The 27,056-nt window shown below is 39.2% G+C and overlaps 1 protein-coding gene across 5 annotated transcripts in view; it reads right to left on the reverse strand.

The window, feature by feature from the left end:
• FRMD4A (FERM domain containing 4A) overlaps window positions 1-27,056 on the reverse strand; it is an 818,993-nt gene that overhangs the window by 25,831 nt on the left and 766,106 nt on the right. For all 5 annotated transcript variants that reach the window (XM_053716492.1, XM_053716495.1, XM_053716493.1 and 2 more), the window contains exons 16-19: window positions 25,049-25,171; window positions 17,254-17,482; window positions 14,613-14,669; window positions 486-723 (exon numbers count right to left, since the gene is read on the reverse strand). In XM_053716492.1, coding sequence (XP_053572467.1) covers window positions 486-723; window positions 14,613-14,669; window positions 17,254-17,482; window positions 25,049-25,171 — 647 coding nt within the window. The remainder of the gene's footprint in view (window positions 1-485; window positions 724-14,612; window positions 14,670-17,253; window positions 17,483-25,048; window positions 25,172-27,056) is intronic.

Raw genomic sequence — 27,056 nt, forward strand, 5'->3', positions numbered from 1 at the left:
AATTTTTTTGGGTTTCATGTCTCTTGCTATTGTCCTAGTATCTATACACAGAATAACGCAATCATAAACTCTAATGCCGTACAGCATTTTAATAATGCATGAACGCTTGCTGATAAGTGTGTGTTTCCCCCAAAAAGGAGTTAAACACATAGTTAATCTTGTCCATGAGACATGTTCCTGAGCAACAGTTATTCACTGCTACATGTGTATGCAGTTTCTGATTGGCTCACTGGTCATGCAATGCTCAGTAGCAGCAATATACAAAAACAAAATGCTCTAATGAATAAAAGCCTTGTAATTATGCATGATCCGTTAAGTAATACCTCAACATAATATCCATGTAGTTAAATCTGCTTAGGAGAGGTACAAAACCCAAACGGTGTTCACAACGTTATTCAATTAATATCACAAACTTAAAACATAACTAAAATATTTGATTGGATAAGGACTTCCTGTGCAGTATACTGCATACAATTTGCAACTACCTGGAATGGTTGTGCGATGATCTTTTCTTCACTTTTTCATAGGGTTCATCCAATGAGGATTCACTCCACATTTTGGGTTTTATAGGGGATTTGTCATAGTCATTTCGCTGGTAATGTAACTGCCTGAGCCCGTCCAGGGATTGAGGTGGGTGCGGCCTAGCGTGGGAAGGAGGCCGGGGTGGTAGACCTTTGTGGGGAGACTGCATAGGCGACAGTAGGCTGGTAACCTGAGAATCCTCTGAAGAAGAAAACGTACAGTTAGTTATAGTACATTCAGAGTCATAAAAAAACCAAAATTATATTCTACAGTTTAAAGTCGACAAATAAATGAAAAGGAAAATTGTACTTATAAAAGTATTTCTTGCATATGAAATAAGGCATTTTAAACCTGATGAATACATTTGTTTTTGCAAAAATATGTTAAAGCGACATAAAACACATTTTGTACCATATATCAGCAATTTAAACACTGCACTGCAAAAGGTCTACACTTAAAATATTTTTTTTTCCTTTAACTGTTTAAACTTTAATTGAAATGAACAGAAGGGGGTGTGTTCAATTGTGTCCTGGGACTCACGAGCTCACTGGTTAAAAGGGAAAACTGCCACACGAAAAAGGTAGTTTATTAAGCTCTGAAACATTGATTTAAAAAAAACAGCCCCCCACCCCCATCTTTTAGATAGAACAGAAAAAATATTTGTGTATTATGTCCCTTTAAAAAGGGAGAGTTAAGTCAAAATTACACTTTTGCCACAGACTTCTAAAAACACACTCAAACTCCCAAGCTCCTATCTGCCTACCTAGTTTTAGTCTTCAACACAGGATACCAAGAGAACAAAGCAGATTTAATACATTTGTGTAAAACTTTCTGAATCATGAACGTTTCATTTTGACGTTACTATTCCTTTAAGCAGTGGCATAACAGAATTTATGCTTACCTGATAAATTACTTTCTCCAACGGTGTGTCCGGTCCACGGCGTCATCCTTACTTGTGGGATATTCTCTTCCCCAACAGGAAATGGCAAAGAGTCCCAGCAAAGCTGGCCATATAGTCCCTCCTAGGCTCCGCCCACCCCAGTCATTTGACCGACGGACAGGAGGAAATATATATAGGAGAAACCATATGGTACCGTGGTGACTGTAGTTAGAGAAAATAATTCATCAGACCTGATTAAAAAACCAGGGCGGGCCGTGGACCGGACACACCGTTGGAGAAAGTAATTTATCAGGTAAGCATAAATTCTGTTTTCTCCAACATTGGTGTGTCCGGTCCACGGCGTCATCCTTACTTGTGGGAACCAATACCAAAGCTTTAGGACACGGATGAAGGGAGGGAGCAAATCAGGTTACCTAAACGGAAGGCACCACGGCTTGCAAAACCTTTCTCCCAAAAATAGCCTCCGAAGAAGCAAAAGTATCAAATTTGTAAAATTTGGCAAAAGTGTGCAGTGAAGACCAAGTCGCTGCTTACATATCTGGTCAACAGAAGCCTCGTTCTTGAAGGCCCATGTGGAAGCCACAGCCCTAGTGGAGTGAGCTGTGATTCTTTCAGGAGGCTGCCGTCCGGCAGTCTCATAAGCCAATCGGATGATGCTTTTAAGCCAAAAGGAAAGAGAGGTAGAAGTCGCTTTTTGACCTCTCCTTTTACCAGAATAAACAACAAACAAGGAAGATGTTTGTCTGAAATCTTTAGTAGCCTCTAAATAGAATTTTAGAGCACGGACTACGTCCAAATTGTGTAACAAACGTTTCTTCTTTGAAACTGGATTCGGACATAAAGAAGGTACAACTATCTCCTGGTTTAATATTTTTGTTAGAAACAACCTTAGGAAGAAAACCAGGCTTAGTACGCAAAACCACCTTATCTGCATGGAACACCAGATAGGGCGGAGAACACTGCAGAGCAGATAACTCTGAAACTCTTCTAGCAGAAGAAATTGCAACCAAAAACAAAACTTTCCAAGATAGTAACTTAATATCTATGGAATGTAAAGGTTCAAACGGAACCCCTTGAAGAACTGAAAGAACTAGATTTAGACTCCAGGGGGGAGTCAAAGGTCTGTAAACAGGCTTGATCCTAACCAGAGCCTGAACAAATGCTTGAACATCTGGCACAGCTGCCAGTCTTTTGTGTAGTAAGACAGATAAAGCAGAGATCTGTCCCTTTAGAGAACTTGCAGATAATCCTTTCTCCAAACCTTCTTGTAGAAAGGAGAGAATCTTAGGAATTTTTATCTTATTCCATGGGAATCCTTTGGATTCACACCAACAGATATATCTTTTCCATATTTTATGGTAAATCTTTCTAGTTACCGGTTTTCTGGCCTGAACCAGAGTATCTATCACAGAATCTGAAAACCCATGCTTCGATAGAATCAAGCGTTCAATCTCCAAGCCGTCAGCTGGAGGGAGATCAGATTTGGATGTTCGAATGGACCCTGAACAAGAAGGTCCTGTCTCAAAGGTAGCTTCCATGGTGGAGCCGATGACATATTCACCAGGTCTGCATACCAAGTCCTGCGCAGGAGCTATCAAGATCACCGAGGCCCTCTCCTGATTGATCCTGGCTACCAGCCTGGGAATGAGAGGAAACGGTGGAAATAGATAAGCTAGGTTGAAGGTCCAAGGTGCTACTAGTGCATCTACTAGAGTCGCCTTGGGATCCCTGGATCTGGACCCGTAGCAAGGAACCTTGAAGTTCTGACGAGACGCCATCAGATCCATGTCTGGAATGCCCCATAATTGAGTTATTTGGGCAAAGATCTCCGAATGGAGTTCCCACTCCCCCGGATGGAATGTCTGACGACTCAGAAAATCCGCCTCCCAGTTTTCCACACCTGGGATGTGGATCGCAGACAGGTGGCAGGAGTGATCCTCCGCCCATTGAAATATTTTGGTCACTTCTTTCATCGCCAGGGAACTCCTTGTTCCCCCCTGATGATTGATATACGCAACGGTCGTCATGTTGTCTGATTGGAACCTTATGAATCTGGCCTTTGCTAGCTGAGGCCAAGCCCTGAGAGCATTGAATATCGCTCTCAGTTCCAGAATGTTTATCGGGAGAAGAGACTCTTCCCGAGACCATAGACCCTGAGCTTTCAGGGATTCCCAGACCGCGCCCCAGCCCACTAGACTGGCATCGGTCGTGACAATGACCCACTCTGGTCTGCGGAAGCTCATTCCCTGGGACAGATGGTCCAGGGTCAGCCACCAACGGAGTGAATCTCTGGTCTTCTGATCTACTTGAATCATTGGAGACAAGTCTGTATAGTCCCCATTCCACTGTTTGAGCATGCACAGTTGTAATGGTCTTAGATGAATTCGTGCAAAAGGAACTATGTCCATTGCTGCAACCATCAACCCTACTACTTCCATGCACTGCGGTATGGAAGGACGAGGAACAGAATGAAGCACTTGACAAGAGCTTAGAAGTTTTGATTTTCTGACCTCTGTCAGAAAAATCCTCATTTCTAAGGAATCTATTATTGTTCCCAAGAAGGGAACTCTTGTTGACGGGGACAGAGAACTTTATTCTATGTTCACCTTCCATCCGTGTGATCTGAGAAAGGCTAGAACGATGTCTGTATGAGCCTTTGCTTTTGACAGGGACAACGCTTGTATTAGAATGTCGTCCAAGTAAGGTACTACTGCAATGCCCCTCGGTCTTAGAACCGATAGATGGGACCCTAGCACCTTTGTGAAAATCCTTGGAGCAGTGGCTAACCCGAATGGGAGGGCCACAAACTGGTAATGCTTGTCCAGAAAAGCGAACCTTAGGAACTGATGATGTTCTTTGTGGATAGGAATATGTAGGTACGCATCCTTTAGATCCACGGTAGTCATAAATTGACTTTCCTGGATAGTAGGTAGAATCGTTCGAATGGTTTCCATTTTGAACGATGGTACCCTGAGAAATTTGTTTAGGATCTTCAAATCCAAAATTGGTCTGAAAGTTCCCTCTCTATTTTGGGAACTACGAACAGATTGGAATAAAATCCCATTCCTTGTTCCTTTATTGGAACTGGGTGTATCACTCCCATCTTTAACAGGTCTTCTACACAATGTAAGAATGCCTGTCTCTTTATTTGGTTTGAGGATAATTGAGACATGTGGAACCTTCCCCTTGGGGGTAGTTCCTTGAATTCCAGGAGATAACCTTGAGAAACTATTTCTAGCGCCCAGGGATCCTGAACATCTCTTGCCCAAGCCTGAGCAAAGAGAGAGAGTCTGCCCCCCACTAGATCCGGTCCCGGATCGGGGGCTACTCCTTCATGCTGTTTTGTTAGCAGCGGCAGGCTTCTTGGCCTGCTTACCCTTGTTCCAGCCTTGCATCGGTTTCCAGGCTGGTTTGGGTTGTGAGGCATTACCCTCTTGCTTAGAGGATGCAGAATTAGAGGCCGGTCCGTTCCTGAAATTGCGAAAGGAACGAAAATTAGACTTATTTTTATTCTTGAAAGACCTATCTTGTGGAAGGGCGTGGCCCTTTCCCCCAGTGATGTCTGAAATAATCTTTCAATTCTGGTCCAAATAGAGTTTTACCTTTGAAAGGGATGTTAAGCAATTTTGTCTTGGATGACACATCCGCTGACCAAGACTTTAGCCAAAGCGCTCTGCGCGCCACGATAGCAAACCCTGAATTTTTCGCCGCTAATCTAGCTAATTGCAAAGCGGCATCTAAAATAAAAGAGTTAGCCAATTTAAGTGCGTGAACTCTGTCCATAACCTCCTCATATGGAGTCTCTCTACTGAGCGACTTTTCTAGTTCCTCGAACCAGAACCACGCTGCTGTAGTGACAGGAACAATGCACGAAATTGGTTGTAGAAGGTAACCTTGCTGTACAAAAATCTTTTTAAGCAAACCTTCCAATTTTTTATCCATAGGATCTTTGAAAGCACAACTATCTTCGATAGGAATAGTAGTGCGTTTGTTTAGAGTAGAAACTGCCCCCTCGACCTTAGGGACTGTCTGCCATAAGTCCTTTCTGGGGTCGACCATAGGAAATAATTTCTTAAATATAGGGGGGGGGGAACAAAAGGTATGCCGGGCTTTTCCCACTCCTTATTTACTATGTCCGCCACCCGCTTGGGTATAGGAAAAGCATCGGGGTGCACCGGAACCTCTAGGAACTTGTCCATCTTGCATAATTTCTCTGGAATGACCAAGTTGTCACAATCATCCAGAGTAGATAAAACCTCCTTAAGCAGCGCGCGGAGATGTTCTAATTTAAATTTAAATGTCACAACATCAGGTTCAGCTTGTTGAGAAATTTTTCCTGAATCTGAAATTTCTCCATCAGACAAAACCTCCCTCATGGCCCCTTCAGATTGGTGTGAGGGTATGACAGAACAATTATCATCAGCGCCCTCCTGCTCTTCAGTGTTTAAAACAGAGCAATCGCGCTTTCTCTGATAAGTAGGCATTTTGGATAAAATATTTGCTATGGAGTTATCCATTACAGCCGTTAATTGTTGCATGGTAATAAGCATTGGCGCACTAGATGTACTAGGGGCCTCCTGCGTGGGCAAAACTGGTGTAGACACAGTAGGAGATGATGTAGTATCATGTTTACTCCCCTCATCTGAGGAATCATCTTGGGCAATTTCATTATCTGTGGCAGTACTGTCCTTACTTTGTTTGGACGCTATGGCACAATTATCACATAAATTTAAATGGGGAGACACATTGGCTTTCATACATATAGAACATAGCTTATCTGAAGGAACAGACATGTTAAACAGGCTTAAACTTGTCAATAAAGCACAAAAAACGTTTTAAAACAAAACCGTTACTGTCTCTTTAAATTTTAAACAGAAAACACTTTATTACTGAATATGTGAAAAAGTATGAGGGAATTGTTCAAAAATTACCAAAATTTCACCACAGTGTCTTAAAGCATTAATAGTATTGCACACCAAAATTCAGAGCTTTAACCCTTAAAATAACCGGAACCGGAGCCGTTTATAAATTTAACCCCTATACAGTCCCAGCTATAGTCTTTGCTGAGACCCAACCAAGCCCAGAGGGGAATACGATACCAATTGACGCCTTCTAGAAGCTTTTCCAGCAATTTTTAGATCCTCACACATGCATCTGCATGCCCTGCTCTCAAAAAAACAGAATTTATGTTTACCTGATAAATTACTTTCTCCAACGGTGTGTCCGGTCCACGGCGTCATCCTTACTTGTGGGATATTCTCTTCCCCAACAGGAAATGGCAAAGAGCCCAGCAAAGCTGGTCACATGATCCCTCCTAGGCTCCGCCTACCCCAGTCATTCGACCGACGTTAAGGAGGAATATTTGCATAGGAGAAACCATATGTTACCGTGGTGACTGTAGTTAAAGAAAATAAATTATCAGACCTGATTAAAAAAACCAGGGCGGGCCGTGGACCGGACACACCGTTGGAGAAAGTAATTTATCAGGTAAACATAAATTCTGTTTTCTCCAACATAGGTGTGTCCGGTCCACGGCGTCATCCTTACTTGTGGGAACCAATACCAAAGCTTTAGGACACGGATGAAGGGAGGGAGCAAATCAGGTCACCTAAATGGAAGGCACCACGGCTTGCAAAACCTTTCTCCCAAAAATAGCCTCAGAAGAAGCAAAAGTATCAAATTTGTAAAATTTAGAAAAAGTGTGCAGTGAAGACCAAGTCGCTGCCTTACATATCTGATCAACAGAAGCCTCGTTCTTGAAGGCCCATGTGGAAGCCACAGCCCTAGTGGAGTGAGCTGTGATTCTTTCAGGAGGCTGCCGTCCGGCAGTCTCATAAGCCAATCGGATAACGCTTTTAATCCAGAAGGAGAGAGAGGTAGAAGTTGCTTTTTGACCTCTCCGTTTACCAGAATAAACAACAAACAAAGACAAAGTTTGTCTGAAATCCTTAGTAGCTGCTAAGTAAAATTTGAGAGCACGAACTACATCCAAGTTGTGCAACAAACGTTCCTTCTTTGAAACTGGATTAGGACACAAAGAAGGCACAACTATCTCCTGGTTAATGTTTTTGTTAGAAACAACTTTTGGAAGAAAACCAGGTTTAGTACGCAAAACCACCTTATCTGCATGGAACACCAGATAAGGAGAAGAACACTGCAGAGCAGATAATTCTGAAACTCTTCTAGCAGAAGAAATTGCAACCAAAAACAAAACTTTCCAAGATAATAACTTAATATCAACGGAATGTAAGGGTTCAAACGGAACCCCCTGAAGAACTGAAAGAACTAGGTTGAGACTCCAAGGAGGAGTCAAAATTTTGTAAACAGGCTTGATTCTAACCAGAGCCTGAACAAAGGCTAGAACATCTGGCACAGCTGCCAGCTTTTTGTGAAGTAACACAGACAAGGCAGAAATCTGTCCCATCAAGGAACTTGCAGATAATCCTTTTTCCAATCCTTCTCGAAGGAAGGATAGACTCTTAGGAATCTTAACCTTGTCCCAAGGGAATCCTGCAGATTCACACCAACAGATATACCAAATTATGTGGTAATTTTTCTGGTTACAGGCTTTCAGGCCTGAACAAGAGTATTAATAACAGAATCTGAGAACCCTCGCTATGATAAGATCAAGCGTTCAATCTCCAAGCAGTCAGCTGGAGTGGGTCGAACGGACCTAGAACAAGAAGGTCTCTCAAAGGTAGCTTCCATGGTGGAGCCGATGACATATTCACCAGATCTGCATACCAAGTCCTGCGTGGCCACGCAGGAGCTATCAAAATCACCGACGCCCTCTCCTGATTGATCCTGGCTACCAGCCTGGGGATGAGAGGAAACGGCGGGAACACATAAGCTAGTTTGAAGGTCCAAGGTGCTACTAGTGCATCCACTAGAGCCGCCTTGGGATCCCTGGATCTGTACCCGTAGTAAGGAACTCTGAAGTTCTGACGAGAGGCCATCAGATCCATGTCTGGAATGCCCCACGGTTGAGTGACTTGGGCAAAGATTTCCGGATGGAGTTCCCACTCCCCCGGATGCAATGTCTGACGACTCAGAAAATCCGCTTCCCAATTTTCCACTCCTGGGATGTGGATAGCAGACAGGTGGCAGGAGTGAGACTCCGCCCATAGAATGATTTTGGTCACTTCTTCCATCGCTAGGGAACTCCTTGTTCCCCCCTGATGGTTGATGTATGAACTTGGCCCTCGCTAGCTGAGGCCAAGCTTTGAGAGCATTGAATATCGCTCTCAGTTCCAGAATATTTATCGGTAGAAGAGATTCTACCCGAGACCAAAGACCCTGAGCTTTCAGGGATCCCCAGACCGCGCCCCAGCCCATCAGACTGGCGTCGGTCGTGACAATGACCCACTCTGGTCTGCGGAAGGTCATCCCTTGTGACAGGTTGTCCAGGGACAGCCACCAACGGAATGAGTCTCTGGTCCTCTGATTTACTTGTATCTTCGGAGACAAGTCTGAATAGTCCCCATTCCACTGACTGAGCATGAACAGTTGTAATGGTCTTAGATGAATGCACACAAAAGGAACTATGTCCATTGCCGCTACCATCAAACCTATCACTTCCATGCACTGCGCTATGGAAGGAAGAGGAACGGAATGAAGTATCCGACAAGAGTCTAGAAGTTTTGTTTTTCTGGCTTCTGTCAGAAAAATCCTCATTTCTAAGGAGTCTATTATAGTTCCCAAGAAGGGAACCCTCGTTGACGGAGATAGAGAACTCTTTTCCACGTTCACTTTCCATCCGTGAGATCTGAGAAAGGCCAGGACAATGTCCGTGTGAGCCTTTACTTGAGGAAGGGACGACGCTCGAATCAGAATGTCGTCCAAGTAAGGTACTACAGCAATGCCCCTTGGTCTTAGCACCGCCAGAAGGGACCCTAGTACCTATGAGAAAATCCTAGGAGCAGTGGCTAATCCGAAAGAAAACGCCACGAACTGGAAATGCTTGTCCAGGAATGCAAACCTTAGGAACCGATGATGTTCCTTGTGGATAGGAATATGTAGATACGCATCCTTGAAATCCACCTTGGTCATGAATTGACCTTCCTGGATGGAAGGAAGAAGTGTTCGAATGGTTTCCATCTTGAACGATGGAACCTTGAGAAACTTGTTCAAGATCTTGAGATCTAAGATTGGTCTGAACGTTCCCTCTTTTTTGGGAACTATGAACAGATTGGAGTAGAACCCCATCCCTTGTTCTCCTAATGGAACAGGATGAATCACTCCCATTTTTAGCAGGTCTTCTACCCAATGTAAGAATGCCTGTCTTCTTATGTGGTCTGAAGACAACTGAGACCTGTGGAACCTCCCCCTTGGAGGAAGCCCCTTGAACTCCAGAGAATAACCTTGGGAGACTATTTCTAGCGCCCAAGGATCCAGAACATCTCTTGCCCAAGCCTGAGCGAAGAGAGAGAGTCTGCCCCCCACCAGATCCGGTCCCGGATCGGGGGCCCGCATTTCATGCTGTCTTGGTAGCAGTGGCAGGTTTCCTGGCCTGCTTTCCTTTGTTCCAGCCTTGCATAGGTCTCCAGGCTGGATTGGCTTGAGAAGTATTACCTTCCTGCTTAGAGGACGTAGCCCTTGGGGCTGATCCGTTTCTGCGAAAGGGACGAAACTTAGGTTTATTTTTGGTCTTGAAAAGACCTATCCTGAGGAAGGGCGTGGCCCTTGCCCCCAGTGATATCAGAGATAATCTCTTTCAAGTCAAGGCCAAAGAGTGTTTTCCCCTTGAAAGGAATGTCAAGCAATTTGTTCTTGGAAGACGCATCCGCTGCCCAAGATTTTAACCAAAGCGCTCTGCGCCACAATAGCAAACCCAGAATTTTTTCGCCGCTAACCTAGCCAATTGCAAGGTGGCGTCTAGGGTGAAAGAATTAGCCAATTTAAGAGCACGAATTCTGTCCATAATCTCCTCATAAGAAGAAGAATTACTAATAATCGCCTTTCCTAGCTCATCAAACTAGAAACACGCGGCTGCAGTGACAGGGACAATGCATGCAATTGGTTGTAGAAGGGAACCTTGCTGAACAAACATCTTTAGCAGACCTTCTAATTTTTTATCCATAGGATCTTGGAAAGCACAACTATCTTCTATGGGTATAGTGGCGCGCTTGTGTAGAGTAGAAACCGCCCCCTCGACCTTGGGGACTGTCTGCCATCAGTCCTTTCTGGGGTCGACTATAGGAAAACAATTTTATAAATATGGGGGGAGGTACTAAAGGTATACCGGGCCTGTCCCATTCTTTACTAACAATGTACGCCACCCGCTTGGATATAGGAAAAGCTTCGGGGGGCCCCGGGGCCTCTAAGAACTTTTCCATTTTACATAGTGGTTCTGGAATGACCAGATAATCACAATCATCCAAATTGGATAACACCTCCTTAAGCAGAGCGCGGAGATGTTCCAACTTAAATTTTTTTTTTTTTATGACATAAAATACATATAGTTAAATGAGAAGGAACCTTGGTTTCCCCACAGACAGAACACAATCTATCTGGTAGTTCAGACATGTTAAACAGGCATAAACTTGATAACAAAGCACAAAAAACGTTTTAAAATAAAACCGTTACTGTCACTTTAAATTTTAAACTAAACACACTTTATTACTGCAATTGCGAAAAAGTATGAAGGAATTGTTCAAAATTCACCAAAATTTCACCACAGGGTCTTAAAGCCTTAAAAGTATTGCACACCAAATTTGGAAGCTTTAACCCTTAAAATAACGGAACTGGAGCCGTTTTTATATTTAACCCCTTTACAGTCCCTGGAATCTGCTTTGCTGAGACCCAACCAAGCCCAAAGGGGAATACGATACCAAATGATGCCTCAGAAAGACTTTTCTATGTATCAGAGCTCCACACACATGCAGCTGCATGCCATGCTGTCCTCAAAAACAAGTGCGCCATACCGGCGCGAAAATGAGGCTCTGACTATGATTAGGGAAAGCCCCTAAAGAATAAGGTGTCTAAAACAGTGCCTGCCGATATAATCATATCAAAATACCCAGAATAAATGATTCCTCAAGGCTAAATATGTGTTAATAATGAATCGATTTAGCCCAGAAAAAGTCTACAGTCTTAATAAGCCCTTGTGAAGCCCTTATTTACTATCTTAATAAACATGGCTTACCGGATCCCATAGGGAAAATGACAGCTTCCAGCATTACCTCGTCTTGTTAGAATGTGTCATACCTCAAGCAGTAAGAGACTGCACACTGTTCCCCCAACTGAAGTTAATTGCTCTCAACAGTCCTGTGTGGAACAGCCATGGATTTTAGTTACGGTGCTAAAATCATTTTCCTCATACAAACAGAAATCTTCATCTCTTTTCTGTTTCTGAGTAAATAGTACATACCAGCACTATTTTAAAATAACAAACTCTTGATTGAATAATAAAAACTACAGTTAAACACTAAAAAACTCTAAGCCATCTCCGTGGAGATGTTGCCTGTACAACGGCAAAGAGAATGACTGGGGTAGGCGGAGCCTAGGAGGGATCATGTGACCAGCTTTGCTGGGCTCTTTGCCATTTCCTGTTGGGGAAGAGAATATCCCACAAGTAAGGATGACGCCGTGGACCGGACACACCTATGTTGGAGAAACAACTGCGCAGTAATGGCGCGAAAATGAGGCTCAGTCTACAACTAGGAAGGCCCCCTGACTGGAAAAGGTGTCTAACACAGTGCCTGCCGTTTAATAAACGTTCCCCAAGTTTATAAATGCAAATTGTCAGCATAAATATGAAAAAAATGCCCAAATAAAGCAATCGATTTAGCCCATAAAAATGTCTACCAGTTTTTTAGCCCATAATAAGCCCTTTATTCTGTTTCTTTGACTAAGAAAATGGCTTACCGGTCCCCATGAGGGGAAATGACAGCCTTCCAGCATTACATCGTCTTGTTAGAAATATGGCTAGTCATACCTTAAGCAGAAAAAGTCTGCTAACTGCTTCCCCCAACTGAAGTTACTTCATCTCAACAGTCCTATGTGGAAACAGCAATCGATTTTAGTTACTGTCTGCTAAAATCATCTTCCTCTCACAAACAGAAATCTTCATCCTTTTCTGTTTCAGAGTAAATAGTACATACCAGCACTATTTTAAAATAACAAACACTTGATAGAAGAATAAAAACTACATTTAAACACCAAAAAACTCTTAACCATCTCCGTGGAGATGTTGCCTGTGCAACGGCAAAGAGAATGACTGGGGTGGGCGGAGCCTAGGAGGGACTATATGGCCAGCTTTGCTGGGACTCTTTGCCATTTCCTGTTGGGGAAGAGAATATCCCACAAGTAAGGATGACGCCGTGGACCGGACACACCAATGTTGGAGAAATTAAGGTTTTGTGCTGCCCTAGGCACTCAAAATTCTGCTACCCCCCTCCCCCTCTAAGATTTTAGGTGTGATATTTTTTGGTCAGGGAGTAAAGTGATTTTTTTTATGGCATTTTCAAAAAAAAAAAAAAAAATGTTCACACACACAGTCACAGATACACACAGAGTTATACACACACACACACACACAAACACACCTATCGCTGCAATATACAAAAAACAAACACAGATTTCTTGAAACAATACTTCCACAAACAGAATACTAAGTGCTGGTAGCCATCAGATCTAAAGGCAGTAGCTAGCTGAATAAAAGAAAGGTTTAGAACTACCTCCAAACTGTAAGCTCTATGGGCAGTCACTTTTTCCCCCTAGAATGTAAGCTCTTTGGGCAAAATCTCCCTTACATACCTGTACAATACTTCTAAAATAACTGTAAACTTCTTACTAATATAGCCAAAAAGAAATGCTGCCTCCTCCCAATCTGCTGCCCTAGGCCGGTGCCTTGTTTGCCTAGGCCAAAATATACCCCTGCCTTTAAGTTATAGTTATCTAAATTTACATTGCAAAATACCAGGTTGTTAGAATTACAAGGCTTACACACTAAATCCTCTACATAGAAGGGCTGTACTCACATGAAGGCAAAATGTAATAGAAGTATTTACTTCCTAAATATTCTAAAGCAACCAGAAGGTGGAAATGATCTATTCTTTGTATTTGTAGAATAGGTAGAGCAACCTCACATACACAGCAGAGGGACAGTTTATAATATCCACTCTTATGGTAAAACCAATCTCTTATCTACTATAGAGGGATGCAACTTATAAGGTGTGTTGAAGCCTTTTCATGTTCCCAAGGAGATACAATTAGAAGTGTGCTATATACACTTTTTTGGTGTAAACTTATTATTGAGGATAAGTTTGCCAAAATATGCAATTTTCTTAATTTTATTAACAATTAAAGGGATACTAAATCCAATTTTTTTCTTTCACGATTAGGATAGAGCATTCAATTTTAAGTAACTTTCTAATTTACTCCTATTATCATTTTTTCTCAATTCTCTTGCAATCTTTATTTGAAAAAGCAGGAATGTAAGCTTAGGAGCTGGCTCATTTTTGGTTCAGCACCTGGGTTGAGCCTGCTGATTGGTGGCTAAATGTACCCACCAATCAGCACATGCTATCCATTGTTCTGAGCCAAAAAAAAGGCCGGCTCCTAAGCTTAGATTCCTGATATTTCAAATAAAGATAGCAAGAGAACAAAGAAAAATTGATAATAGGAGTAAATTAGAAAGTTGTTTAAAATCACATGCTCTATCGGAATCATGAAAGAAAAAAATTGGGTTTAGTGTCCGTTTAAAGTAGCTTTAACTGAACTTTTATCATCAGAAATATTTAACATGTTAAATTGCTACTACTACAAGTGCAAGTTAGAAAATGTTGGAAATTATAGTCCTTCTAAATGATACTTTTTTTTTTTATTTGTCGAACAGCCCTTTGGTACTTGGGAGAGGAAACCACTCCACATATATAAAAAAAAAATGAATAGATTTTAATGATCAATGAGTATTCGCTCATATGCTCACAGGCAGGTCTAAAAACATAAAAACTCTCAGTGATAGGTTTATAAAATGTGTTATTGTTTCTATTGAAGTTTTAAGATACACAAGAATATTCATAAAATTCAGAGATATAATCCTCAGATATCGTATATCTGACAGTACAAGGTTATTGTTTCCACTTCAGAACTCCAATTACCATGTTGTTATAGGGTTGTCAAAACAAGAACGCACGCAAACGCATTACACCCAATTTCTTCAGCGACAAGTAAAAAAGCAACATACCGTCTTCAAGGACCAGGGCGTCGGAGAGGGAGCTGTCCTCGCTACCAAGGTTCGCCTCTGTAGGGAAGAGATTAGATTGTAATTTTACTTACTCAACATGGAAGTTATTTATTATGTTGTTCTTTTAAGGTAAGTTGCAATATTAATAAATATTATTAAAATTATAGTAAAATAAGCTACAAGACAAACATTACAATCCACGCCTTGCCTTAAATACTAAGGGCTAGATTTATTAAAGCCCTACGGCTGCAAGTTCTCACAAGAACTTGCTCGCTGTCATTTATCAAGCAGCGGTCACCAGACCGCAGCTTTCCTAACCTCTTCGCCACCTCTAAGGTGGAGAAATTCAATCTCTTCGGTCTAGTCAGACCGAGGAGATTGACAGCTCCTGCCCGTGCGTTATTGGCTTGCGCGGGTAGGGGGCGGGATTTTATTCCTGTGTTACAGCCAATGTGATCACATGCCTGTATGTCTTGAGTCTTGGCGATCCAGGGCAACTTACTGCGCATGTGCAGTTTGTCCGCATGGGAAGTGTGTGGAATGCCTCTGTAAACAATGAACTGGCAAGGTTATTGTAATTAACTGTTTACACATTTCCAATGCAGAGAAAACGTATATGTAGTTTACCTGATGCTGGGAAACCCCCCACAAATAACACGTCTACGTCGCTTGTATAATAAACAATTAACTAAGGCAGGAGAGGGCAAGTCACATACTTTTTTATTACTTTTTTTTTTTTTTTTTTTTTTTTTTTAAAATGTGTATACATTATATATTGAATATATAGACAGACAAAATCCTCAAAAATACTTTATTTAACATCAATTTAATTTTATATGCTTTATTCAAGACCCATCAATTCAATTAGCTGCAGTGTCACAAAGGAAGAAAATGATTATTAGGCTGACAGGCAAAATTACGCAAGCAGAATTAGAGATTTATTTATTTATTTATTTAGCGTATATAATTAGAGAGACAGGAGAAAACAAAATTATTATGAATACTCTACAAAAAAGATAACTATTGTAAGTCATCAGAGCTTGTATTTTTTGCATTAATACTACTGCTAACCCCAGCATAGGAATTAAACACATAGCTTAAGTCTCTAAGCGGGGCATGGCTGGCAATTGGCAGCTACACGCGTATGTTGATTCTAATTGGTTAACTGTCTGTGTGTACTGCTTATGAAGAGACAGTAGGGCAAAATAGCATGTTGTAATGGCTTAGAGCATTTCATGTTTCAATCACTGTAAAAATTAGACGTATGGGCAGGTAAATGGAAAATTAGATTTAATACGGGAAAATGCAAGTTCTACATGTTGGAAGTAAAAATAAGCCGGCAATGTATTATTTAAATGGGACAAGACTTAGCCAAACAGAGGAGGAAAGGGATTTGGGAGTAGTAATAGATCACAAGCTAAAGATGGGTGCACAATGCAGGGCAGCGGCTTCAAAGGCTAATAAGATACTAGCATGTATTAAAATAAAAAATAAATCACTAGTGAGACCTCACCTTAAGTATGGAGTGCAGTTCTGGAGACCGATCGCAAAAAAAGATATTGCAGAACTAGAAACATTTCAGAGAAGGGCCACAAAGCTAATAAGGGGAATGGAGAATTTAACCTATGAGGAGAGGCTAGCCAAACTGGGTATGTTTTCCCTAGAAAAAAGGCGCTTGAGAGGTGACATGATTACTTTATATAAATATATTCAAGGCCCATATACAGAGATGGCAGAAGCTCTGTTTATTTCAAGAAAACTGATTGTGACAAGAGGTCACCATTTAAGGTTGGAGGAAAGGAGATTAAATCTCCTGCAATTGAACATTTTTTGTCACTGTAAGAGCAATAAAATTGTGGAACTCATTGTGAATGCCAATACCCTAGATACATTTAAAAATTGTTTGGATACATTTCTGGCTAGAAACAAAATTCATGGATATGATTGTTTGTATTAAATGGGTCACCTTTTAGTGGGATTAATTTAAGCTCAACTGGAGCTTTTTTTTTTTTTAAAAAGTATATTAGATTTGTATAGGTTGAACTCAATGGACTTTTTTTAACCTCATCTACTATGTTACTATGACTATGGAGAATTAAAGGGACAGAAAACCCCACCATTTTATTTCATGATTTGGATAGAACATACAAATTTAAAGAACTTTCCAATTTTCTTCTATTATCAAATTTGCTTTGTTCTCTTGTTATCCTTTGCTGAAGGAACAGCATTGCACTACTAACAGCAAGATGAACACATCTAGTTAGCCAATCACAAAAGACAAATGTGTGCAGGCACCAATTAGCAGCAGCTCCCGCTAGTGTAGGATAGTGTAGAGAACAAAGCACATTTGAAAATAGAAGTGAATTTAAAAGTGTCTTAAAATGACATGCTCTATCAGAATCATTCAAGTTTAATTTTTCCTATCCCTTTTATGAAAATAGGAAAAAATAAATAAATAATGCCATACAAATGTGACAAGAAGTAATTGCTCAAAAGTTGAGAAAAGCAGTATGTTATATGCTCCAGGACGACTTAGAAATAGTTAAAGCAAATTTGGCTCCATAATACTATATTGAAATATATGAAATAAGATAAATATATTCACTATAACATTTTGGGCTGTTGCAGCTTCAGTACTTACCATCTATAATCAGCGAAGCCCTTTGCGTGGGTTTTTTCCCCGATTTGATGCGATACTCGTTAATAGAATTTTCAATCTCTTGCAGCTTTTTCAGTGCATTCAGGTATGAGGTCTTTCTTTGTTTCTTCATTTTTTTGCTGACATGAGGATCGCTGGCCAAGCGGCGAGCTGCCTCTGTGATTTGAGACTGTATTGCAAATTCTCGCTCCAGACGTTCAAGCTCAACTTCCTAAAAAAAATAGCAAAATCATGCTGAACCCAACACATACGGGTGTTCAAAATGCCATCTTCAGATATATCTGCTATAGTCTTGAAAACTAACCTAATGTGTCATATCAGTTAACAGACCAATTTAATAAAACCGTTGGATTAGTCCATTATTCAGATAATGTACCAGACAGGGGAACATGAATAGATTATGCATGGTCCTAATGGGGAGTCTGGATGTAATGCACACCCACTCTTTTCTGTAGCACCCCCAAATCTCCTGTCCTGAATTAGCAATGTTGGGCCTTTTTATATGTCAAAAGCTCTACCCCAGGGTAAGGAGGGAGAAAAGGTGTTCTAAACGGTAGGTACATCAATGTAATACATGAATACAATCATAACCTAAGGTCCAAAATCATCTATAAATTCCCTGATTTTAACATATAAAAAAGTGCTAATATTATTAGTTAATCAAAAGCAGAACATCCAGACCTAAATACAAGTAATAATATAGGAACCTCAAGAGCATTCTTGATATGTTATTTGTTTGTGTTCATCTTTTTACAGCCCTTCATTTTTTGGTCTGGCAACAACTCCTGAAATAAAGTCCAGATAATATGGCCACTGCTACAAAAAAAAAAAAAAATATGTTGTCCTATGGGGTCACAGTCTTGCATACATTACACTTAGCTAAACCTTCATTTATTTATTTTCTAACATGTCCTCACTTTCCCATATGAGTAAGTATGATCATGCTAAAATCTCATTCAACTAATCTGTCACCCGGCAACTCAATGCACATCTATTCTAAGCTTGGTGGGTGTGTGATACTGCGAGTAATTTACCACAAAGCTTGTACATGATTCACCACAGTGAATGTCTGTCCTGCAAAATTAAATAGGGATGAAATCTGTCTCAATTATGGGTAATGTTGAAACAAATTAGGATTTGTTGAGCTCAATCATTTTCACTTCAACAACTTATTTAATTTTTGTTTAGCATTTCCACAAATTAAAACTGGCCAATCACAACAATTTATGATTTCAGAACTTTAGAAGTTGACTGTAAACTTTAATCACAATTTAAAGAGACATTCTACTGCATATATTACATGCTCTAGTTTGTTAAAGCAATTAATGATTGTATTACTGACCCTGGCTAACTAGGAGATTAACACCCACATAGCAGGACTATGAGCAACTGCTGCTCTTGATTAGCTCACCAATTGTTTCCTGCTCATGTTTGAAGCTCTGAAGCAGGACTTTACGTATGTGTTTAAAAGGGACATTGTAGTGGAAGATTTACATGCTTTGATTTTCTATACAATATAACATTTGTATTACTCTGGAACTATGTGTGGAGATTAAAACACAACATCCCGCTGAAGAGAAATGTTTGCGGCTTCAGAGAGGACATTACTTTAATGTTAAATAATTTGTGGGGGTTAAACAGAGTTCAATCACACACATAGATTCCAGCCTCTTGTTAAAAAGACCATTATTCTTTCATCACAGTGTCTATAGGAACAAACCACTACAATGTTTTGGGCCTACTACAAACACTTAGTCATGACTAAGGGCTTATAGTAGACCAAAACTTTGTAGCTATGGACCCTGTGATGAAAGAATAAAAGTTATTTTTGACAAGAGGTTGGAATCTATGCGTTTGCTTGTACCTGGCAAAGATTTGTCAGTCTGTTTCTGTGCCTTACTGCAAAAAAAGTGTGCTGTTTTCAACATTGCTGAAAAGGTTAAAACAGAGTTCTAGTAGTGCAACAATTTAATATATTAGAACATGTAATATTTGCACAGTGTCCCTTTAACCCCCCCCCCCCCTTGCAAGTGACAGTTATCTGGGGTCATAAATGCAACATTAACATACTTCAAACAATAGAGCAAATCAAGTTTTCATTAGAATGTTCCTTTAAATAGACATATAGTGACATAGACATATATGGCTGCCCAGAGGACAAATAGTATTTTTTTACATTGTTCTATATAAGACATGACTAAACCTGATTCATTGGTAGGACATGGGGAATCCAAACAATCGCAGAGATGTCTATAGGAAAATAAGTCACCCGAGACAATGGTCTTTTTGTGAATTCTTTCCCTAAAAAGCTGCTTAATCTGTTTTTATAGCCAAGGTTCAATGCTCTGACCCAGAGAATGGTGACAGCTTAGAACAATCAGCATCTACACTCACAGCACATAACCATATAAGTATTTGTACAAACAGACCTTTTATTCCTCAAAGAATAGAGAGGAAGTGCATGAATGGCCGACACATAAATGTATTAGATTCTTATTTTTTTGCCGGAGAGGTTCTGTTTTCATAACAAGGCAAGCAAGAGTCATCCACAGCACTTAAGAGATCAGTGGTCAAATGATTGCTTTAGGCAAGATAATCATACCTCTACTTTAATATAAGCCAACTCGCAAAACAAGACTTTTTTTGCATAGCCTGGGAAAAAAAATGTTACTTGTGGAAGCTAAAAAGAGGATTAAATTGTGCATGTTCGTATAGTCTTGTATTTAGTGGCATTCAAGAGAGGGAGCAGAAATATAAATCTTAAGAGGGAAATCAGGACTTAAGACAGGTACATGATACAATAAATGCCTGCAAAGCTTTAACAGAATTGCAGGAAAATATAGTTTACTGTCCCTTTAAGTTGCAAAAACATTTAAGCCACAATCCCATTCTTTCAATGAAACACATGCTTGACATAAAAAAAACCACTGCACATGCTTAGAGGCACATGTAATAGGCACTGATACTCCAAGACTTATAACCAAATTCGATTTTATTCTATAAATCTCTATTCTCAAGTTTAAAGGGACAGTCTACACCAGAATTTTTATTGTTTTAAAAGATAGATAATCCCTTTATTACACCCATTTCCCAGTTTTGCATAACTAACAGTTATAATAATATACTTTTAACCTCTGTGATTATCTTGTATCTAAGCCTCTGCAAACTGCCCCTTTTTTCAGTTCTTTTGACAGACTTGCAGTCTAGCCAATCAGTGCCTGCTCCCAGATAACACTGTGCTCGTGCACGAGAAGTTATCTATATGAAATATGTGAACTAACACCCTCTAGTGGTGAAAAACTGTTAAAATGCAATCTGAAAGAGGTGGGCTTCAAGGTCTAAGAAATTAGCATATGAACCTCCTAGGTTAAGCCTTCAACTAAGAATACCTAGAGAACAAAGCAAAATTGGTGATAAAAGTAAATTGGAAAATTGTTTAAAATTACATGCTCTATCTGAATCATGAAAGTTTATTTTGGCCTAGACTGTCCCTTTAAGAGCGCTTGCTTTATGTCCAGAGAAGCCCACTTCAATATTGGGCTCAATAACTTTCTTACCTGAAACTAGGGATGGGTGAATGTTTTGCAACATTCAAAAATGAAACAATTTTAACACATTTGTTTGTTTGGAATGTTTGTACAACATTGTAAAATAGGTTTAATGTAATCGTATTTCTAATGCTTTCTTTAAATGTAATATTCGAATTTTTAAATATTTGAATTTTTTTTTTTTATCTATATATTTGTAATAGTATTTCTAATGTTTTCTTTAAATGTAATCTCCGAGTTATGCAATATTCAAAATAGAAACATTCGAATTGATATATTTGTACCTATTATGTATCAATTGACTAAATTCCCTACCGCATAAACTATTGAACTTCTGAATATTATTTTTTAAATCGAATGTTACATTTGAAATTTCGAATGAGGATATTCGATCTAATTATGAATATTTGAAAATAAAAGTAGCATTCGAAAACTGAATTTTAATGGTTTTTGATTTGATTGTCCAAAAAGAATATCCATAGGACTATTTGTTCTACCAAACTAAATACACTTTCAGCAAATTCACCCATCCCTACCTAAAACTAGTCCCTAGAATACATTCACAAGCTTTCCAGTTATAATATTACAACTTTAATTTAAACAAGAACATATTCAAAAGTTATAAAAAAAAACGCCCTTGTATTCAAAACCAATAAAAACAAAACTGAAGAAACCTTCTCAAGTGAATATTACATAGGATTGTGGCCAGACACAGCTGCCTCACTGCTCATTCTCAGAGAGGGATACTTGGCCTCAACAAATCAAATAATCACTCTTGGGCTTCATTAATTTGAACACCCGCGTCTGTTATCTTCACAGCTGTTGGTAACACAAACAATATCTTGAACACAGAGAGTACTATGACAGCAGCTTACTGGGCCAGGATAAGAACAAATATACAAGTCACATCTCAAGTCACACAACAACAACAACAATTCTATACCAGATTAAACTAACTTGGGGCATTTTGAATTAGATCATATTTGTATTAACAAAAAATCTTCAAAGACTTTAAAAGGACATGAAAGTTATAAATAAAAAGTTTTATGATTTAGATACAGCATGCAAAACATTTGAACAAAAAAAAACATTTAAATTTACTTCTGTTGCCAAATTTACTCTTTCCTTTTGAATCCATTGTTGAAACTTAGGGCTAGATTTATCAAAGCTGAGGTGTACAGGGGCACGTATACGCGCCCCTGTACGCCTCAGCTCGCCTGTGGCGGGGTGAAATTACCCGCAGGTAAGCAACATTGCACACAAGCGCAATTCCGCCCCCTGTCCGTGCACAGCCAATCATGCGCGGGCAGGAGCTGTCAATCTCCTCGGTCGGACTCGACCACGGAGATTGAATTTCGCCACCTTAGAGGTGGTGAAGAGGTTTAGGAAGCGGCGGTCTGGTGACCGCTGCTTAATAAATTACGGCGAGCAAGTTCTTGTGAGAACTTGCAGCCATAGGGCTTTGGTAAATCGAACCCTTAGTCCCTTTCTAGTACAAACAGACTCAGTTGTCTTATAGTGCTCAAGAAACGTGCACACTTCTGAACCTACCTCAGTATGATCTCATGGAAAGAAGCAGAGTAACCAAAGGATAGCAAGAGAAACAGGTAAATTTGATAGTTGCAGAAACCGTGAGAAGAGACGTGTGCACTTATATTGTACCATAAAATATTCAATTATGCGTAGCAAAAAAAAAAAAGTTGAAAATGATGTGTATGTGTGTATATATATATATATGTGTGTGTATGTATGTATCTGCATGTATGTATGTATGTGTCTGTGTATGTGTGTGTGTATGTATGTATGTATCTGCATGTATGTGTCTTTGTGTATGTGTATATATGTGTGTATATGTGTGTATATGTATATATGTATATATATATATATATATATATATATATATATATATATATATATATATATATATATATATATATATATATATATATATATATATATATATATATATATATATATATATATATATATGTGTGTACGTACGTAGTGTTTTAAACATTTATTTCAGCAGAAAATCATAGTAAAAGTCAATGAATAGCTCCAGAATCTGAACGTCTGCTTTGAGCACCTTCGGTTCAGCAATAGCGGACGTGTATTTCTCAGTGCACCTTGTAGAACTCCCGTGTGAGGGATTTGGAGCACCTATACTATCCGACATCCGGGTGTAAACGCGCCCTACACTTTTGAGCACTAATATATTACTTTCAACTTGTAATATGAGAGCAAAAACTAAGAAAGTACAATAGATTTCACGTGAGTAGTGCTAATGCACAAGTCCCTTTAAAGAAAGTTTATTTTGGAATTTAAAACCAATAAGTCATCTACCGCTTAAGCAAAGTCATTTTGTAAGCGCAGGAATTTCTTTTTTTTTAAAGAGCCCTTGAGGTCAAAGGCATTTAAAAACTAAAAGAACATTACACACATCTTGTTAATGTGTTACAGAAATATTTAGGAGCAATCATTTTGCAATTGTACAAAGTTAAATGAACAGTAATGCATTAACTGGAATTCTTGTGAAAGGGACATGACTGTGAAAGCGTCCGTCAGCAGCAAAATGTGCTGAAAGGCAAATTAATTCCAAAACTAGTACACACCAGACTGCAATTATTTCAGTTATGCTTAATATTCAGGGCAAATCCAGTAAGTAAAAAAACAGAACTGCATATAGAGGAAGTGCTAACAATATTATGAAGCAGATAGATGACAGATAAACTATTATTGCAAAGGTTTCTCTGACAGCAGCACTGCCCAAAATACTGCAGCCATGATTTCACCATCACCATGGCTAGAAGGTGGCATCCAAAGGGTTAACTCAAAAATAAAACTAATCTATAACTTAAAATCCCAGTCAGCAGAACAAAGCCAGTGATTGGTGGGGTTGTGTAACTGTCACTCCTGATTGGCTCATCGGCAGTGTTCTTCTTGGGAACTGAAACGCTTGTGGTTTCCAAGCAGCACATTTTTTGTGTGTTTAACCATTTTGTGAGGGTTACAACATATAGTTTGCTAGTAATAGAAAAACTGTATGCTCTAATAAATTAGAAGATGCCATTTTTTACATTAGAATGTACTTTTAATTTCAAGCAGTTTTTGAAACTAAGGGTTAAATGTATCCAGCCTGCAGGTGGACAGGTTCTCAATCGCCACTTACCATGTAGCATCGTGAGACGACATTTATCATAGCCAAAGCTACAGAATATTGCAACACTATACAAATAAATGATAGTAATAATAACTGGCCAAGAGATCTGTTGTACAAGTGTGTGAGAGCAGGACCTGTCAATCACCCCAAACTCACTTGTTCTGGGCAATTTATCTTTTCCACCTTTAAGGTGGCAGAGAGGATAGGAAGCAGGAACTGCTTCTTAATTTGTGGCTGCAGGCTTGTTCATGCCAGTGTACCACAAAGCCTCTGAAGCTGCAAATGCAGCTGAACAAATTTACCCTTAAAGGGACGTGAACCCCAAAAATGTATTTCATGATTCAGATAAAACGTACAATTTTAAACAACTTTCCAATTTACTCCTATTGTCTAATTTGCTTCATTCACTTGGTATCATTTGTTAAAGAGCATACTTAGATAGGCTCAGGAGCTGCACATATATACCTTTTATTATTGGCAACCAATGTGTTCAGCTAGCTACCAGTAATGCATTGTTGTTTCTTCAACAAAGGATTCTAAGAGAATTGATAAAATTAGATAATAGAAGTAAATAGGAAATTTGCTTAAAATTACATTATCTGGATTATGAAAAGAAAAGGCTTGAGTTTCATGTTCCTGTAATACAGACAAATAATACTAATATAAAGCAGGAGGTAAGGAGCAAAATGTGTCTCCTCTTGACCCCCCGCCTCCGGATATCCATGTATGTGCTCTAAAATAGCCATGGGGAAATATCTCACAATAAAATAACACCTTGCCTGTAAGCTGCAACGAAGACCTTTGTTGGACAAAGACTCTGTCACATTTTTCACATTAAATACATATATATGCAGGCCCATACTGGCTCTAGGAGTGATCAACTTACACTCAACTACTCATAAATCTCATGGAACACTGAATGCAATCAGGCTTGAGCAGTGTAAATCAAACGATGAGAATCTATCATGCATGACATTCATGTAAGTTTTAGGATGCTTTATACAAAACATGCACGCATACATCACAGTGCTTCTTCATGAACAGGTATATGGTCACATATATTACCCACCTCTCCTTTAGCAAGTATTTTCTGTTCATCTAGTTTAAATGCTGTGCCAATTCTTCGTCTAACAGCTGGTGGTTCCTCTCCAGGATCCAAAGGATATTCTCTCGGCAGTTTACCCGTAAGTTCCTAGATGCCAAAATGTGAAATGGTTAATAAGATCACCCAGTATCCTGCCATACAGTAAGGACGATTGTACCCAGCTATATTCATTTGGGCAGAAAAAAAAAAAGTTATCAATCAGTATAAATAACGGTAAATTAATTTATAATGCAAAGCAAAATATCACTTTTTAATCTTTAAAAAAACAACAAAAAATGTCTGTATCCATGCTTCTCATTTGCTCAATGACTGCATCCTCATCTCGACAGGCCCAGCAGCACAACCTCAATTATGTAGTTAATCCATCTGCTGGGGTTAACACATTGGAGCCGATTCCGCAAGCTTCGAATGGAGCTTGATGCAGCTGTTTCCGCGTGAGCCTTCAGGCTCGCCGGAAACAGGAGTTTAAAAAGCAGCGGTCTTAACTCGTCCGCCACCTCTGAGGCAGGGCACAGCAATCAGCCAGATCAGATACGATCGGGTTGATTGACACTCCCTGCTAGCGGCTGATTGGCCACAAATCTGCAGTGGGCGGTATTGCACAAGCGGATCATGTCAGTCAGCACAATGGTAAATCGGCCCCATAGTTAAAAATAAAAAAACAAATTATGTATGTATGTGTATATATATATATATATATATATATATATATATATATATATATATATATATATATATATATATATATATATATATCAAATTTTTTAAACTAGAATGCCCCATTAATAACTCACACTGGGATGGAATAGTATTTCTTGTTTTTGGAAACCTGGTGTTTAATAGTTGTATTATGAGACACTATTCTAAAAGAAAACTGCCCAAAACGATTTCTTAAAATTGTGCATTTTAGAACTGTCCCATGAGGTACTGGAGTGCATCATAAAGGTGCAGAACTTGACCCTGCACCGAGCTACACAGAAATTGTTTGATCTGTGCAGGAGCTCATTTGTATTTGCACCTTAAAAAACAACAACAACAACCTCTAAGATTGTTACTTTTCAGCTTATTTACTACTGTCCCTTATTTGAAGAGAGATATCAGATAGGAATATGATTTTTAACCAATGATAATTTAGTAACTTTACTAAACTGAAACTAAATTGTTACACTTATTTATTAAATATTTGCACAACTAATATAATAAAAAAAATACATCTGCATAGTGTTCTCAGGCTAATAATTGCATTGAATTACCATTTATTATGTATGCAGATCTTTTTAAATTGCTGATAAACACTATGTATATATATATATATAAAAAAAATGTAATGACCCTTATAATGTTATTACAAACAAATTCAAAATCCCCATCAGAATGGACCAAATATATTTAATAAGTAATCAAGGAGCTGCAGAGCAACAAGATTCTTTTTGTCAAGCATTTGTCACCCTTCATAGCTTGGCCCTGCTTATCTGCACTCCCACACTTAGTTACAAAACAATCTGCAGGAAATCATTAGAATTCCTGACATTCTTAGTAAGGATAAAGGAACCGAGAAGGGTTTTTAATCGTTTTGTAAACACTATGTAATTAGGTGTGTGACTTCCCAAAACTTTCCTTTCTGAGGTCTTGTGTAAACCATAGGTGCAGTAAGTTACAACACCTAAGTGTGCAACTGTATAACTGCTGCAGATATCTGTTACTTCATGCTCAGTGTTCACATTTACAAACTCTTGTGAAGTGCATCATAACATTAAAGTGACGGTAAACTTGCCCATTTATAAAAACATGCTAGTGATATTTTATATGGAGTTTAATTAATCAGTTGTAATGAAGATGCGCTGTAACTTACTTTTTAATATAGATATGAAATAAAAATACCCTGTGCTCCTCCGCCCACTTCAAAAGTCAATTTTTCTTTGAGCTAAAGGTTTGAACTGTTGTCCAATCAGAATTCTAGCTACAACAAATG

This window comes from Bombina bombina, chromosome 6 (genome assembly GCF_027579735.1).
Source record: "Bombina bombina isolate aBomBom1 chromosome 6, aBomBom1.pri, whole genome shotgun sequence".
Taxonomy (NCBI): domain Eukaryota; kingdom Metazoa; phylum Chordata; class Amphibia; order Anura; family Bombinatoridae; genus Bombina; species Bombina bombina.